An 18,427-nucleotide genomic window follows, 5' to 3' on the forward strand; every position below is an offset into this window, starting at 1 on the left:
ATTTGGGATTAGATATTGTGAAATCTTTCTATGGACATCTCTAGACATAGGCTGGATTATAAACTGTATATCCTGCTGTGAACAAGGGAGCAGACAAGATTACTCAAGATCCTGTCGCCTGGTGATCTTTGGAAATGAAAGCCTAATTAACAGGCTCCCTAGAGGCAGGTCAAAGGCGTTCTTTTATCCCTACTGCCCTTAATCCCAGTTCCTTGATGGCTTATTCCTCCCCCTTTCATTCAGCGTACTCTAAAACTGAATACACATTGTGCAAGTTTCCACCTCTGCTTCTTCTACTGTAAGAGCATTAGACTACTGGAATTAAGAATTTTAAATCCCTTATCTCTAAACTGATGATATTTATTTTTTTCAAGTGTTTTGGAATAAAGTTTAACACTAAAAACTTTCTAAACTTTTCAATTGCACAACAAAATTTTTAATGTTAGACTCTGTAATACTACAAAGTCTTTCAAATATCTTTTACCAAAGTTATCTGATAAGTAATACTTTGTCAAATTTCAATTCGGATTGATCTCTAATTTCAAAGATTGTGTTGCATGCGATTGCTTACTTAGTTAAATTCCTGTTAGAATCATATTGACAGTGTTTCCCTTCTTTGAAACAGTTTTAGGATGAGCGTCTCTACCGTAGTACACAGGGAATAGCAACTGATTTACGAGTTTTTAAACTTGACAGAATTATTTTGCAGATTTAAAGTAATTAATATCATTCCCTTGATGGTAAATGAGGCATAAAAGTTTTTTCTTGTTTTATATCCTCTTCCTCGCATGAAAAATTAGTTATGATAACTAATTTATGTTAAATTAGCGATGTTAACTAACTAATGAGGGTTCAAGAAGCTAACCCTCATTAGATAACGACTCCAATCATTATCTGAAATACTGTAGCTAGCCTCACGCAGGTTCGCAGTCATCCGCTCAGGGTCCTCTGCGGAACCCTGTAGCTGCACCTGATTGGTGCACGTGCTTGTCAGTCACACAGAGGGGGCGGGTGCTCAAAGCCCCGCTCTAAAAGAGACGCAGTGCTTTTACATCATCGCGCAGCGACCAAAGCAGGGGAGGGTGGGGTGGGTTGTGAGGGTTCTTCGGTGCTGGCGGGGGCGGCCTACGAAAGTGTCATGGCTACTGCCGCTGAGCTTAGTTGCCCGACCATCGGTGACAGGAGCCTAGAGCGGAGCTGCAGCCCCAACCTCTCCCAAGAGGTGGTCTGCGAAGTCTTTCGCTCCTTGCATACCCTGGCTGGACAAGTGAGTGGTGGTCTGTGGGAGTAGGGGTCTGGGAACCGTCTAGCCCCTCCCCCCCTTTTTTCCTCGAGCGGAGGCAGGGGGCAGCGGAGGCCTGCGGGGTGTGGGACCCGGCGCGAGTAGCCGAGGCCGGGGGAGGAGCCCGGGCCCAACCGTCTGCGGTCTGAGTGAGGATGGCCGCGCGGGTTAGTTCACGGCCGGTTGCAGGCTAGATTTCCTTGCAACTCTTCTCCCCAAGAGTGAGTGAGGCTAGTGTAAGTGAAAACCCGGCTCGGAGATGAACAGGCTTGGAGAGAATGGATGCGGAGAAGCTTCTCTGAGGGTTTGGGAGGCGTCTGGCCCTCAGGCTCCTTTTACTTCCAGTTCATTCATTATAGAAATTGATAGGTTAGTACGGCCTGCGATTTCTGGAAAAGCTCTCTCTCCGCCTTTTTTGGGTGATTTCCTCTTATGAGTCACTTGCTTTTGTTTATTTCTTTTTTGCTTCTGGCCGTTGCTTGCATCTCTTCCCCTTTAAAACGGGGAGGAAGAGAAAAGGAATTAATCTAAACTACTCACAGCGTAAAGTTGGCTGAGTTATCCATGGTCGATACTGCTTGTATCACAACTGTTGTTTAGTAATTTAGCTATTAACTAGTTTAACTGGCTGATAAATAGCTTTTGTAGAAATGTCATAATAAAATCGGGTTTAAATAAAGGTACTCCTTACATTCAAGTCACTATTTCGTTTCATGATGTAAAGTGCAAAGCAAATTTTAAATGAGAAACAACTTGAAAATATGTTTGTCTGCTTTTAAAAAACAGATGTTTTTAATCTTAAGGCGGAATTAGGCATTTATGTTGAAGATAATGGTAACTTCCTTTATGAAAATAGAGCGTTTGATTTGTGAAAATTATTTTTAAAAGCCTTGGGTGAATGGAGAAACAGTCTCTTAAAACGTTATTTAAATATTTTTTAAAATCCTAATATTTGGTCTAACTTAAAAAGAGCATTACTCTAAGTTAAACATTCAGTTTGGTTTAATAGAACGATTATTAATAGAGTCGGCTAAAAGTTTTAAACTCACTTGTTTGTCAAGGACTTAAACTTTTTTTTTTAAGACTTGGGGACACATTATTTCAGTCTCAAGACTCAAGACCTGTAAATGGTTTAAAAGTTTGAGAACTTTCTATGGCGTGGACATTGGAACTTAAAGGTTTTTTTTTAATATCCTAATATCAGGATGAAAAAAGTTTATACTCACCTATAGTTTACGCAAGTTTTTTTCCCCCCACTGATGATATACTTTTTAAAAATAACATTAAGAAATAAAACATTTCTTTTGAAATAGTTTGTATACTGAATTTTTTAAATTCATTAAAAAATTTTAACCATTCAGATATTCTGTAGGTAAAAGTAGAGATGTGATTAAAATTTACTTATGTCACCTGTCAAAAATGTTTAGAGTAAATATTTGGTGAGTTTTCATGACAGAGTGAAAGGACCATTTATACAAGTGTCAAAAATAAGATCATCTTATCAATTAAATGCTAGCCAACTTGGTAATACTCTCTGTATTTCGAGATGTATTGTTTAAAGAATTAAAGCCCGAGTACTATACTTATAAAATTGCCCTTGGTGGAAATCACTATTTCCTTTCAAAACCAGTTTAAGGAATTTTTAAAAATGTATGTTGTAAAATGCCTACTTTATTCTGTATAGTATCATGTTATTAGCTCTCCTCAATAGGAAACAAAGTTGAATGTTTAAAAAGTATTTTTTATCTCAGATTTCCAATTTTCTAATTTTAACTTATTGCTTACCTCTAGTTGGTCCATTTTACCAAGCTGAAGAAATATTTATTGTTAGCTTGGATTTTCATATTAATTTAATAAAGTTTTTACTGAAATACATATTTTAAATAGACCATATTAATGGCAGACTAATACATTTTTGAGTGAATGGTTTACAAGTTCTACAGTGTAAAAATGCATAGAATTCATATTACTAACAGGGAATTTGTTGAATAATAGTTGGATGTATTGGGATAGTTTTAAAGTTAATTTGTGACATTATGTGATTTTCTTAAAAGACCAAATATCTTTAACTGCACTTGAAAGCTTACATAATTTTGCTGAATTGAAATGAGAATATGATCCAAACATTAAATTTAATTTCTATAAGTTATTATTTTCTCTAGAAAATTTGATGCTTTCCTTTGGTTGAGGATTTGCCTGCATTATCCCCAAACTGTATTCATAAATTTGTTATAATAAACTATAGATCCCTTGAGAACTGTAAAAGTATAGTAATAGTTTATTTCCGTGCATAAGTTGTTGTCTAAGGAAATCTTTATAGGCATTAAATAATGTAAATTAAGATTAATGTGGTTATCTTAATATAAAACCTTAGTTAAAATAATGTAAACTAATTTTTGCCAGTGCAGCCTACACAAAACTTATTTCTTTACACTTGTCTAATATGGACTTTAAATATTTCTGGTCAAAGGGTGGTAAACTTCTGTCATGTAGCGTTCATTCATATAGTGCCTTTTTTGGGAACTTTGGATCTTTTCGGTTCTATGTACATTGGTTTATATTTTTGTTTTATTACAATCACAATTTATAAGATCTGTATTTGAACTAATGTAACAGTTGTCTTTATTTCGTAGAAAACATGACTAATTTTAAATAAATGATTTTTGAAAAAATAATAGTTAACTTGATTCTGCAATGTATCATATCCTTATAAACACGTGTCCCTAGAAAAGTTTACGGTGATTCACTTTTATTCACTCGAAAGACTAGAGATGGAGGCTTTCCCTCTAAAATCTTCACTCATTTTGATATTAATTTTATATTCAGGTTCTTGGTAGTTTTCTGTATATACTATTATTGTAATAGGTCACGGATAGCCAATTTATAAGAAATTTTCATACAATGAGCCCTCATACTTTACTAGAAAATACTGTTTAGCAGTAAGTCTGGCCTTTCCATCCAGTCTCTGGCCATTTATTTCACTATTGTGGAAAAGTATTTGTTTTTCAATTTCAGATTTCCGCAGCTAAATAATAGTTTAATTTTTATTTGAAGTAGATAAACACATTGCCATGTATCACTAGACTTTATAATATGTATGAATATAAATGTATGAATTGATTTTTAAATTATTTTTAAAATTGGTTAAAATTGAAAACAATAAAAATGTGATTCAGAAGACATCAGAGGAATGATATGTTCGTTATGTATTTATGTGCATATTTAACAAAAAGAAATGTGTATATCAGAACTTTCATAAAGGTACCTGCCCCCTCTGTTTAATGCTCTGAGCTAGAAGCAGTAGGATTCTGAGTAGGACAAGACTATTTTCACCCCTATCCAAAGGTTTTTAGATAATGAATTATCGAAAAAGATGGTCCTGTTACACAGACCCAAGAATAGAATTAGAGTGAGGTGTCATTCTATTTTTTTATGAAAATTTCACGTTTTTTGGCTTTTTAAAGTGGTAACTAGGTGTAGAGCATTTTTATGTATGATTGAAAACTTGACAACTTTGAGCTAAATGGTGTGTTATTCTATAGAAATCTTATTTTTGGACAATCCCATGTGTACAGCTTAATCTTGTAATTTTTTGTGATGTTGCTGGTTTGCCCCTTTGAAGCTTAACATCAGAGATGATGTGGTGAAAATTACAATCGATTGGAACAAGCTCCAGAGCCTCTCGGCATTCCAGCCTGCTTTGCTCTTTAGTGCACTTGAACAACACGTTTTATATTTACAGGTAAATTTCGTGTTAAAAATGTTAACTCGATATTGAGACTAGAAATTAATTGTAGTTAAATTGTAAGCTGTAGTATTTGTTAGCTCTATCTTAACACTGTATTAATAGTGGTATTAATAAAAGGTTACTTTGGCCAGATTGGATCCAAATCTGTTAATTTACATAGTGATCAGGACAATTACAGGAATATAGCCCAATAGGCTGATGTGGATGTGAAGATTGAAAATGCAGTTCTATTCAATTCTAGACTTGCACTGAAAATTCAATACAGTTGCATCTATGGTAGGTTATAATTAAGCAATAAGACACGGCAGGTGTGTGTCATGCTATGATAATGATTCCATGCCTTGGGTGAGTTTGGAGGCTCATGGAGTGCTTTCAGTGGTTCAAGAAGTGGCATTATCCCAGCATGACACATCCTGGAGTGTCTATTGCAATTAAACAGTTTCAGCATAGTTTTTAAAAAGAAAGTAATTTCTGTGACATTAATGTCTCATATTAGTAAGTAGCCAGTCACTTTTTTATCGTCTTTTTCTTGAGTTTGAAAAAATTCATCCTTTATATTAAGTCAACACTGAATTGTTAATTTATAATAGTAGTTATATTTTTTAGTATTTCAGTTCAATAACTGAACAGTATTATGACCTTGCTAGTTTCCAATTGAACATCTTTGCAGTTACAATTGATGCAAGTTTGCAGTTTATCTCTAATCAAAGTATAAAATATGAAGTGTCGAAAAGTTTACTTCTGTTAAGATGTTACAAGGATTCAGAAGAGTATTTGGTATAGCAAATAATGGAAGCAAAATTGTAGGTATGAAATAATTGGAACACTGACAAGTGTTGGTGTGTTTTGATTAATGGAGTAGACATTTAATTTTCAGTCCTCTATTCAGTGACTTTATGGGAAATTTTAACTCTGTTTCATGTTAAAAGTAATAGTTAACCCTAGTTTTAAAGGGCGGAAGCAATGAGCTATAGGACTCAATTGAGGCCTAATTGTGGATGGGTCTGGGCGGGGGGAATGGGTAGTATAATTTACATTATACAACAGGGTTTTTTCCCCCTCTAGTATGGTGATAGGCATCTACCTCTTTTCAGCTATGGCTCTTGTTCGTTTTCTTTTTAAAAATTTAATTTCATGACCCAAGAAGATATCTTGCCATGTCAGGAGAAGCTTGAGTGTTCACTCAGCATAACACCTATATATTTCATGTCTATGCTCTCTCATTTACTTCGGCCAACTGCAGTTTCAAGTGGAGAATCTCCAGTGATATAGTGATAATACAGGGCTTTGCTGAGTGAGAGCACTGGCTCTCGTGTTAAGGAGGAAAAATACTAAGCCTTAGTATTCTGAGGAGGCATTTGAATGACATGTTAATTAAGTGGCATTGGTGCCAGAGGCTGAGGCTTTGATTTGGCACAAAATAAAAGATGAGTGACAGAATGATTCCCTCAAAGAAAATTTTAAATTTCCTCAGGTTTTCTTTTTCTTCTTTTCTTTCCTTTTTTTTTTTTTAAACAGATTTATAGCAAATGATATTGGTCACAATAGCAGAGGACAGCACAAACACTTACATGTGCTCAGATCTATGTATGATGTGCCAACCTTTTAAATTTAGTTAATTGATATTGAATATTGCCTTTACTTAGCAGAAATTTATATAAATATGGTAAATATGTGATTAATTTTGATCAGTTTGAACCTCAGCAGATGGAATTGTGTTCTCAGCCTTTTTTAGCAAAACTTCAGCCTCTGATTAAAGAGGAGAATACAACTGTTGTTGAAGAAATAGGAAAAACAGAAACAGGGAACAAGAATGAAGTAAATGCCAAATTTCCCATTGGCGACCTACAGGAGGAAGAAAAGCACAAAGATTGTGATTTGGGAGATGTGAAAAAGACACAGATCCATTTTGATCCAGAAGTAGTTCAAATAAAGGCTGGAAAAGCAGAAGTAAGAAGTTGGGTTTTGGGGGGTGGGTGGACTATTTTTTTTAATCTTACTGTGTTTGAATTAAGACACACATGCTTATTGTTTGTAGATTGACAGACGAATATCTGCATTTATTGAAAGAAAGCAAGCTGAAATCAATGAAAACAACGTCAGGGAATTTTGCAATGTTATTGATTGTAATCAAGGTAACTACCTAGAAGAAGTTAATTTTTGTAGGATTTTAATGATCTTTCATTTGTTTTTTAAAATGAATAACATTAAGAACACAGTTTTTAATTATTTCACATGTTTATTTGGAAACTAAGACAGCAGTATTTCCTTCTGTTTAATAATACAAAATGGTTTTCATCTTGGTTATCCAAAAATCAAATAAATGCTAACGTAAAAAGGCAAATGTTTACCACAGGTGTAAAGATTGTTTTAAAGTTCCTTCAGGAAATGAAGATAAAGTGTGGGTGGTAGGGTGTCTCAGTCTCACTAGTAAGAAGGTCTAAGCTATATAAATTTCAAGTCTCTAAAGGTATTTATGAAATTATGATATTAATACATGAAGTGAACTTAGTAAAGTTAATACTCCTCAAGAGGGAGCAGTTTTCTCACTACTCCTTAGCTGTTTGAAATGTTTTATGTCACGATAAAACCAATTTGTCAACAAGACTATGGTGTCTTATGCTTTTTTCCTTTCTCTCATAGTGCATACATTTGCTGTTTTTCATCAGATTCTCCTTTCCTCTCCACATGATTTTATAGTATATTTACAGATCTGCAGGTATGCTGCAGAATACAAAATTGCAAAGCACTAGCATAGATCATAGTCAGGCATCATAGTAATAATCAGAACAAGTAGTTCTTAGAAAAAATTATGGAGAAGAGTTCCTAATTGGAATGAACATTTTTCTTGTTGCCTCTAATATCTTGTGGCTAATTATTATGAACACAATTTTCAGATGAACCTAGAATTGACTCGTATCACACTGGTACACTGATAATACAGGCTCAAGGTGGGTCCTAAATGCAACCTTTTCTACTGTTAACATTATACATACGTATCTCTAGATTTGGTATATTTTACTGTTAGCTTTTCAGAACAGGTTCAGCAGTGGCAAAATCTCAGGTACTACAATCCAACTGCAAGCTACCCATGAGAAAGCGTTTGTTGAAGGAGCAAGCACATGTATCACTAATGTTATTCCTCTGTTCTCCCTGCTAACTCTATTATTATAAACCACCAGGGGATAGAAATTGACAAGAATTGAAATGCTCAGCAGGATTCCTTAGCCCATTCAATCCCTTGCTGGCTCCAAACAGTGTTGGGAAGAATTGCTGTGGAGAGTGACTAGCACTTACACATTCACTATCTTCACACCATGCTGAATTTTTCTCTAATGGGTCAGTTAATCTATATATTTGGAATATAGTTCTGGAAGGGATGATAGCTTCTTTTTTTAACCCTTAGCCCCATGAAATGGTAGAAAGAGAATGGAGAGGTGATGGCCATTTAAACATATTTTCAGGTGTTTCAAAAAGAAAAGAAAAAGAAAATGACTCTAGTATCTATATATAAAAGATAGGTCGGTTTGGAATTTTATTCACAGTTTGATGTGTCAGCAGAACTATCTTAAGGAAACTTAGACTGAAAAAATTCAGATGTATTGTAACGTGTTAGTGTGTTCCTTTTAATACCTCTCAGTTGACCAAAATATAAACAATGGGTTTTTTAAAAAATCAAATTCCCTAGGGAAAAAAAGAATTTTCCTTCATTATCTTTTACCATCCATTTTTATTACAAAATAATTAAGGGGAGTCTTTTAGGAAATTTACTGCAATGCATGGTTTTACTTAATGTCATTTTAAAGATTATTTTATAATATTTGAATTGTTTATATATTATGTTAATATCATTCCAACTTTCTCCCTTGGTTTATGATTTATTTGTTGATATATAACTTGAAAGAAACTATACTTTTCAGCTTAGAAAAAATTTGGAACGAAATTTCACATGGTATCATTTTTAAAATTGCGTTTTTTGAAAGCGGCAGTCTGGAAAGAGATAGATAGCTTTTGTGATTAGGGATTTTTTTTAGATGAGCACTGGAAATCTAGGAAAAGTATAAAAGTATGTGTTGTAGGTTTCAAGGTCTTTTTTGTGTGGCGTTCTGAAATATAAATGTGTTAAAGGCATAATACTTTATATTACATGTTCACTAATATCAGTAATATCAAAAATGCTGTATTTTTAAAAAAGATATTTTAGTAAAAATACTGAGTTTTGTTTATTTCTATGTCTCTTTAGCTTAGAAATTTTAACTCTCTATAATATATAAATTATTTTCTCCAAAGGCCCAGATGGTTTTTAGGGATATTGGTATTCATTAAAAATTAAATTATGCCACCAAATGTTGAGGACTTTTCTATATATAAATCTGGAAATAGGTAACATTAGATATAAGTTTTAGAGAGTAAAGATCACTAAATTTTATCCTGTGCATGATAGTAATTTAATTAGTTATTTAAAATGATATTCTCTGATTATGAGTAATATGTTAATATGCATTACTGAAGGGTTATCAAAATATCATACATTTGAAGTTAAGAATATATTTAAACTTATACTCATCTGAATTCTCCTTAGAAAATAGTTGTGCGAGAACCGATGCCGTTTTTACTCCTTACCCTGGGTTTAAAAGTCATGTAAAAGGTAAGTATCCATTATATAATATCTTCATCACTGTCAGAAACTTATTCTAGATTATAAGCAAAATGGAATAGAAATCACTTTCCTATCTAAATTTTATTTATTTTAAAACAAATCAAAAACTCTTGCCTTTCTTTGTACTTGGGTTTGTGGTTATGAAAAGAACATCAAATACTGTTAAGGAGAGAGACTTTCTGATTTTTGAAATGTAAATTTAATAGGCTCAAAAGTTTCTTAATTTAGTTTCTAGAGTTGTGAATACATATGGACCACAGACTAGACCTGAAGGAATTCAAGGGTCAGGTCATAAACCTAACAGCATGCTCCGCGATTGTGGTAATCAGGCTGTAGAAGAACGACTACAAAACATTGAGGCTCACTTGCGATTGCAGACAGGTAAGCAGAGTGCTGGGCAGTGTCCTGTAATGTATCTTTGCAAGTGGTTAAAGAAATTCCGATTCACTAGTCACCAGGTTTTCATTGAGCAGCTGTCGTGTACGAAAAACATTGTTCTGATTGGTACAAAAATGAAGAAAGCATAGTCCCTGCTTTCAAGGAATTTACAGTTCATGTGTTTACGCCCTTCTTCCTCCTCTTACACTTCTCAACAATATCCTGACTCTCTCAGTTTATTAAAGTCATAGCTGAAAACTAATGTAGTTTTTTTCCTGCCATTAATTTCATAACCATGACCATCTCTCACTCGTATCCCCCACTGTGCTGGTAAAAAGTATTAATAAGTGTAACCCTAGCTCTTTAAGATCTTCCAGTGAGGATAAGCATATAAATAAATAAGTGCCATTGGGGACTAACATTTATTAAGTGACTGACTAAATCCTAAGTGCCAGTCACTCTGAAAGTATTATACATATATCAACTCACTATTTAACAGCACCCTTGTGAGATGTTGGTGCTGTAATCATTGTCAGATAAAGGAACTGAAGTTTTCAGAGCAGCATGCCCAAGGTAGTAAGTGGCAACTAGAAATCAAACTTAGATCTTAACTGGCTGCAAAGCCTCAGTCTCCCTCCCGATTTAGTCACCAGATCCTGTTGATTCTGTCTTCTAAATATCTGCAAAAAGCACAGAGGCATAAAATATGGTTCAGGGAATTTCTGAGTCCAGTCTATCTGGTGTATTTGTGGATGAAGGGAGAAGATGATAAGAGAATGAGTAAATCTTTGAGGATAGTAAGAGATTAGCATTAAAAGTAACTCCCTTTCTCAGAACTAGATGCATTTACAATACAAACTGTATAACGGGATTGACTGGTTTATTAAATCTAATAGTGTCAAGTAGTTAATTTTGAAAAGTATCTGTTGAATGCCTACTATACACCAAGCACTGTTTTAGACAGGAGGGACACTGAGATGTAGTCACAGTTTCTGGCGTCAAGGACTTTATAATCTGTTTGGGAGAAAGATTAATAGCAAAGGGGGATGTTAAAGGGGCTGTGAGGGAAGGGTATGGTGGGGCACAAGGAGCCTCCATGTGAAGAGATTCAGGCAGTGCTTTGTTGACCCAGGGAAGCTTGAAATGGTTCTTGAAAGGTAGGGAGGTGAGGCAGAGGATGTTCTAGGTAAAGGGAGCAGCAAGAGCAAAGTCAGGTGAGTAAGTTATTCATTTTACTTTATTCGAAAGCAAGAACAACCAAGATCCTAAACTTTAAAAATTCTCAAAAAAATCCCCCCATATTTCTAGAGTTTTTATATTTAACAAGTTGATACTTTTGATATGAAAATTTATCCATATTCTTTAATTGCATAACGACTGTTTAATCATGTATTTGTTCATTCAGTAAATATTGAGCACCTGTTCAGTCTATGCACTGATGCTTCCTAGGTTTGTGTAGCGTACAACCTGCACAGCCATACCCAATGAACAAAACATAAAATTCTGCCCTCTAAGAGCTTACATTAGAGTGGAGAAACAGGCCATAAATAAGCAAAATACACAGAATGTTGGGGTAGTAATGGTTTGGAGAAAAATAAGGGAAAAAAGATAGGGAGGGAGTGCTAGGTAGGGGGAAGTGGTAGTACTGGTATTTTTTAAAGTGTGGTCAGAGAAGGCCTTACCGATATGGTAACTTTTGAGCCAAGACCTGAAGTTGGCAAGTGCAAGCCTTGTGAATACAGAGGTAGAGAGAATCACAAGTGCTAAAGTTGTAAGAGTACTTGGCCTAGTTGAATAACAGAAAAATGGCTGAAATGGTATGAATGTGGGGAGAATGTCCAAATTGTATAGGATCTTGTAGACTATTGTAAAGGCTTTGGTTTTTAATCTGAGTGAAATGTGACGGTGTTGGAAGGTTTTGAGCAGAGAACTAACACTATCTGAATTGCATTTTAAAAGGGTTGCTGGCAGCTGTGTTGTGAACAGACTTCATGTGTGCAAGGCAGAAACAAGACCAGTTTGGAGGTTGTGATAATTCAGGGAGAGGTGATGGTGGTCTAGACCAGAATGTTTACATTGGAGGTGCTAAGAAATGGAAGGATTTGGGATATAATCATCATCTTGAAATTTGAGTAACCTTAATTTTACCATACCCCTGCCTAGAAAGTTTGTTAGTTAAGAATTATGGTATTTTAAAGGAACCTCCGTACTGTTCTCCATAGTGGCTGTATCAATTTACATTCCCACCAACAGTGCAAGAGGGTTCCCTTTTCTCCACACCCTCTCCAGCATTTATTGTTTGTAGATTTTTTGATGATGGCCATTCTGACCGGTGTGAGGTGATACCTCATTGCAGTTTTGATTTGCATTTCTCTAAAGATTAGTGATGTTGAGCATCCTTTCTACCATATGACCCAGCAATCCCACTACTGGGCATAAACCCTGAGAAAACCATAATTCAAAAAGAGACATGTACCACAATGTTCATGGCAGCACTATTTACAATAGCCAGGACATGGAAGCAACCTAAGTGTTCATCGACAGATGAATGGATAAAGAAAATGTGGCACATATATACAATGGAATATTAGCCATAAAAAGAAATGAAATTGAGTTATTTGTAGTGAGGTAGATGGACCTAGAGTCTGTCATACAGAGTGAAGTAAGTCAGAAAGAGAAATACAAATATTGTATGCTAACACATATATACAGAATCTAAAAAAAAAAAATGGTTCTGATGAACCTAGGGGCAGGACAGGAATAAAGACGCAGACATAGAGAATGGACTTGAGGACACGGAGAGGGGGAAGGGTAAGCTGGGACGAAGTGAGAGAGTGGCATGGACTTATATACACTACCAAATGTGAAATAGATAGCTAGTGGGAAGCAGCCACAGAGCGCAGGGAGATGAGCTCGGTGCTTTGTGTCCACCTGGAGGGGTGGGATAGGGAGGGTGGGAGGGAGACGCAAGAGGGAGGAGATATGGGGATATATGTATACGTATAGATGATTCATTTTGTTATACAGCAGAAACTAACACAACATTTTAAAGCAGTTATACTCCAATAAAGATGTTAAAAAAAATTATGGTAAAGCTCCTTTTAAATGGTCTTCTGGGTTAAAGGAGAAAATATGGCATGTAAGGAGAAGTATAAATTGAAGAAAATGATATGACATATTACAGCCACTGAAATGAATTGTCAGTTGTCACTATGCATTTTCCTCCTCCTAAACAACTGTCAGAGTCTGTCAGAGATACAAGTTGTTCTAAACAGGAACTATTCAATGTCTTGTAAAATGAATTTAACATAAAACAAAATGCCTAGCAACATAGGAAGCATAAATGGGGCTTGGGGAGAAGTGTAGTATAATAATATATCCCATAGAGTATATTATGAAAATGTTTGCTAAAGATTTCATTCTGTCTTACTCTTGTTAACTTGTTTTCTTAAGTTTAAATAATTCCCATTCTTTTGCATAAGTGTCTTTGAATGGTATTTTAAGAATAAAAATTGTAAGAAGAAAGAATTATCCATAGTATCTCAGAATTTTTTTTAATGTATTTAGGTGGTCCGGTGCCAAGAGACATTTATCAGAGAATTAAAAAACTTGAGGACAGAATCCTTGAATTGGAAGGCATTTCTCCTGAATATTTTCAATCTGTAGTAAGTATAAGTGTCTGTAAGAAATAAATGTTATTTTAGGATTCATTATCACATAATTCACTCATCGATCTGCTGTGTGCAAAACACTGTTTTAATAGTTCAGTGATGAATGAACGTAGTTCTGAGTAAAGAGTTACCTCGTTCTTTAAAGATTGTGATTTTAAATATTGTATTATAGACTCAATTTTTTTTAAAGGGTTACTTCTATGGTACATTACCCAAATTCTCAAACTTAAGCCATTTTTGTGGCATAATAAATCAGCCTGAATAGTGGTGAGTCGTGTCACTCTGAACTTGCTATCTTGTAAAACAAAGACTCCCTCTGAAACCTTGTTCTCTGTTGTCCCTTCTGTCTCTCTAATCTCTCACTCTCTACGGACTCCTTCCCTCAGCTCATACACGTTTACATTTCTCCCCCATACGAAACAAACACACACCTCAATCTGCCACCCTACCTTTTTCTTTACCCTAACCACTAGACTTTCTGAAAGACTAGTCTATATTTGTTTAATTTCTCAATTCTAGCATTTATTTATTCATTCATTCTTATCCCTTTTACCAAGGACAGTAGAAAACAATTTGTGCTGATAAGCATCTTCTTTGTCATATCAGCATGTTTCAGACCAGCCATTCTGAGTTCCTTGTGTTAATTTCCTCAGTCTTCTGGGGTGATTGTACATAACAACTGCCTTTTCTGGGGCTTAGTGTTTGTTTGTTTTAAAGCAATGCCATATTAGAAAGAACTAAAGTAAAAGTGAACAAAATTTTTAAATTTACTAAATTTTCAATAAAATTTACTGAAACTCCTGTTTCTGAAATATTATGTAAGATAGCTCAGTTAGCATGGATCATTATAAGTCACTGGTGAAAGTGCGCTTAGAATTATTTTAGGAATAACAGCAATCTTTCCAGTTTCAAATTGGTATTAGAGTAAGGTACAAAGGTAGGAATATTTCCAGATGAAGAAGGCAAGTTGAATAACCAAAGTGAGTAGTGAATCTTAAAGCTCAATAATTTAGAGATGTTTAGTGATTTACTTCCCTCAAATATAAAATGATGTCTATTAAAGTACTGAGGGCTGAAGCAAGGATTAAATGAGATAATACCAGTCAAGCACCTAGCCTGCTGTCTAGCACATGATAAAACCTCAGTAAATATTGGCATTTATTTAATTTTAGAAACCATCTATGAAGTAGCTGTATAAACATGGATAAGTCATACAATTACAATATATCTTTAATTTTAGAAGACTTGTTGGTTGTTTTACATAATTACAAAGGTCTTTCCACTTTTAGAATTATTCATAGTATCTTCCTAGAAAACTTCATAGAGATTGTATGCCTTTTCCTACAACAATATACCATAAGTTTTTCCCATTCAAGCTGCCTTCATTAAGAAATCCCTAGGCAGGTTATTTTTTCTCATTCAATTTCATACCTTGTTAATATAATTCTTGTTAACAGTAGAACTGATCTTATAAGAGAGTATCGTAGTATTAGATGCCTCAAGTGAGATCTTGCCCCATCATTTATCTTTTCTCTCTGATTCTGATTTTAAAAGCTTAACAAACACCTATTACTAAATTTAGTTAACAAAAGAACAAGCCCTTTAAATCATAATCTTATTTTGGGGGATCCATTTTACACAGGATAGAATGTTTAGAATGTTTGATTAAGGAGGTAGAAGTAGATTGTAGAGGACCTTAAATGCTGTCCCCAGAAGTTTAAAGTTTAAATGCTATTGAAATCATTTGAGCAGGGAAGGGACTTGTGCAAGTGATATCTAGAAGATTTATCTATTACTGTTCTGGGAAATATATGAAAAGGGAGAGACTGAAAATAAGGAGACAGTATTATACTAGTTTAGATGTGAACTGAGATCCTGAAACAAGGACATGAGAGTGAGAATAGAAAGGATTAGTGCCATAGACAGTAGGAAAGAAAGGTTGGCAAATATTGATAATTGATTGAATATGGAAAGAGACATGGAGCAAGAATGAGTCCAGTTTCTGGTTGGAAAAATGATACCATCATTGGTAGAAATAAAATCTGGAGAGAGAGATTTTTGGGTGAAATGTGAACTTAGAGTCATAGCAGGCTGTGCAGATAGAAATATCGGGTAAGCTTTTCAAAATGTAGGACTTACACTTGAGGTAGTTGGGAGAGACAGTGTAGAGGTGAGAACATAGAATTGGTAAGAACACTGAGACTTTCAGAGGCCTAAGGTCTGAAACTTACTTCAGGGGCAGGAAGTGTGATAAATGTAAACAGGATTGGCATGGATGTGTTGGGTTGTCATATCTGTAACAAAACTAGTGCTTTAAAAGAATAGTTCCAAATATATTAAACAATCTATATTTGATTAGAAGGATCACTTCTGGATTAGTATCGGAAATGACATACACAAATTAATACTGAGCAACAAGCACAAAACACTGACAGTGGTTTAAACATTCAGATGGACTCTGTCCTTAAGGCCTATGAATATGTATGGTACACATTCAGACCCAAAGGCAAAGATTTCATACCCACCCTTCCATAACAGATGAATGTGCCATCTCTAGGAGCTGCGCTTCTCGCTCAGAATGGAGCCAGCTCTAGGATTGTCCTTGCGCGTGAGAGGAAATGAACACACACCCTGCAGACGACATAGCACGTTATTCACCGCTCTTACCTTCCTCTTGCTGGGAGTACACGCATGGCAATTGCATAGTTCTACGTATCTATTCCTCAGAAGTCTACGGAAAAGACTAGATATGTAGCTTCTAAAGTTAGAAAGTAAGGGAAGATTGAGCCTATTAAATTTCCTAAGGATTGAACTTTTGTTAGAAATTGAATTTATGAAAAGTTTTTAACTGAAATGTGTCTAATCCAGGTTCACATGTAGATGAATTCTAAACACAGTTGGATAGAGATTATCTTGGGGAACCTTGAAGCACAGCATATGAAAAGAGAAACATTAACAGAGAAAAGATATAAATTGTATTTTGTTCCTAAAAAAAACCTAGATTATGTAAAGTTCTTTTCATTTATGAAACAGACATAAAATTCAAAAAAATGTATGTAAAGCACGAATTACAACAAAGTTAGTATTTGTTGCACGTTTTAAGATCTTTACCCATCACATTCAACATGGAAAAATTTGAATGTGGTAATGTTTTAAAAATTTTAAGGGCATTGCTTAACATACCATTTAAAAGATACAATTTTATGAGTATTTCCAGAGAATTACTTACTGATTTTAAATTATGATCCTTGAAAACAGTAAGTGTAATGTTCTTCACAGGTATATTTCCACAGCACTTTGTTCATTTTATAGCACTTATGACTTATATGTTTACACATCTGTTTTTCACACTATGTTTTCAGCCTCTGAAGGGCAGGAACTGTGTCTTGTTCATCGTTGAACACAGAGTGTAGTAGGCATGGAATAAATGTGCGAATGAGTGGATAGGACCTGGCTGATAGTTAATTATTGGACTTTTAAAGTATGTTAACTTTGTTCGAAAGCACTGACTACGTGGAATCTTAACTCTAGTCTGTAATGGTTAAGTCCCGGTTCTAAAGGGAAGCGTGGGAAGAAGGAGCCCTGAAGGCCACGTCAACTTCATGCATGCAGGCCGTTTACACGTGAAGGTCATGGTGGGCCTGTAGCATGAGGTGAACAAGTGGGTCTGGCTGGTAAATTAAATTGCAAACACATTTTGGAGGGCCTTGAAGGTCACATTAACCTGTTTGTAATTCCAGTGTCATTGGGGCACAGTTAAGTCTTTGCGAAAGAAACCTAGAATGGGTTTCTGTCTGGTGACATTGTGAAGTTGTGAGTTGGAGAGAGTTCGGAGTCAAAGAAAGTAGTTTAGGAAACATGTCATTGTCCATACCAGGGAGAAATGAAGGTCTGAATCAGGGCAGTGGGACTAGAAGGGAAGAAACATTTAAGGCACTCCATCTGTAACCCTTAGCAATTGGTTACCCTTTAAAACTGATTAGAAGTAAGGAAGGGGGTTGGTCATGAAAAAGGCCTCCTTACCACTGAGTTTTCTTAGAGCATGGGTTTTCTGAACCTGATGTATGTGTTTAATCACCTTCTCTTTGGGACACAGGCATTATAAATGTAGCTATAAATTACCTGCTAACTTAAAATAGTGGGAGAGTAGAGATAATTTTTAATTATCTCTGTCCAGCTGTTTAGTGTGTTGTGCTCTCAAATATTTTCTCTCAGGTACCAAGACTTGTTAAAATTTCTGCCTTTTACACTGAGATTTCCTTGTACCCAAACAGAATAAATGTTAAAGCTGGTCCAGTGTATCCACAACAGATATGTTTCTAAGTGTTCAGCGTGTTGAAATATTCTGCTCAGACCTAAAATAAGCCCCCAAAGGCCGTATTGTACTGTTTTTAAGTCATTGAACCACTGATGTCCTTGTTCTGATACTTTTCACTTTGGTTTCATGATATATTAATAATCTGATTGCTCAATGACATGGAAACTGTCCATATTTTACAGATTAAGCTGTTAGGAAAACAAGGGGAAGTATATTTTCATCAGGGTGTAAAAAACCACCTTGTGGGAAGGTAGGTGACTGAGTAGTGACCAAATTAAACATTAAGCCCTTACCTGCCCATAGGCCCCACCACAGGTATCCAGCTCAGTTTGGCACAGGAAGGAGCATGTTTATATAGGCACTTTCTTCC

At 35.2% G+C, this 18,427-nt stretch overlaps 1 protein-coding gene across 3 annotated transcripts in view; it reads left to right on the forward strand.

Annotated features, from left to right (window-relative positions):
- The first annotated feature begins 1,120 nt into the window (after positions 1 to 1,120).
- Positions 1,121 to 18,427, forward strand: part of MBIP (MAP3K12 binding inhibitory protein 1) — a 35,395-nt gene continuing 18,088 nt past the window's right edge. For 2 of the 3 annotated variants that reach the window (XM_082844561.1, XM_082844560.1), the window contains exons 1-7: positions 1,121 to 1,267; positions 4,905 to 5,024; positions 6,756 to 6,980; positions 7,069 to 7,165; positions 9,613 to 9,678; positions 9,919 to 10,071; positions 13,636 to 13,733. In XM_082844561.1, coding sequence (XP_082700687.1) covers positions 1,139 to 1,267; positions 4,905 to 5,024; positions 6,756 to 6,980; positions 7,069 to 7,165; positions 9,613 to 9,678; positions 9,919 to 10,071; positions 13,636 to 13,733 — 888 coding nt within the window. In that variant the 5' untranslated portion in view covers positions 1,121 to 1,138. The remainder of the gene's footprint in view (positions 1,268 to 4,904; positions 5,025 to 6,755; positions 6,981 to 7,068; positions 7,166 to 9,612; positions 9,679 to 9,918; positions 10,072 to 13,635; positions 13,734 to 18,427) is intronic. The other variant, XM_082844562.1, reaches the window with a different exon arrangement.

This window comes from Leucopleurus acutus (genome assembly GCF_964270905.1).
Source record: "Leucopleurus acutus genome assembly, chromosome: 1".
NCBI lineage: Eukaryota > Metazoa > Chordata > Mammalia > Artiodactyla > Delphinidae > Leucopleurus > Leucopleurus acutus.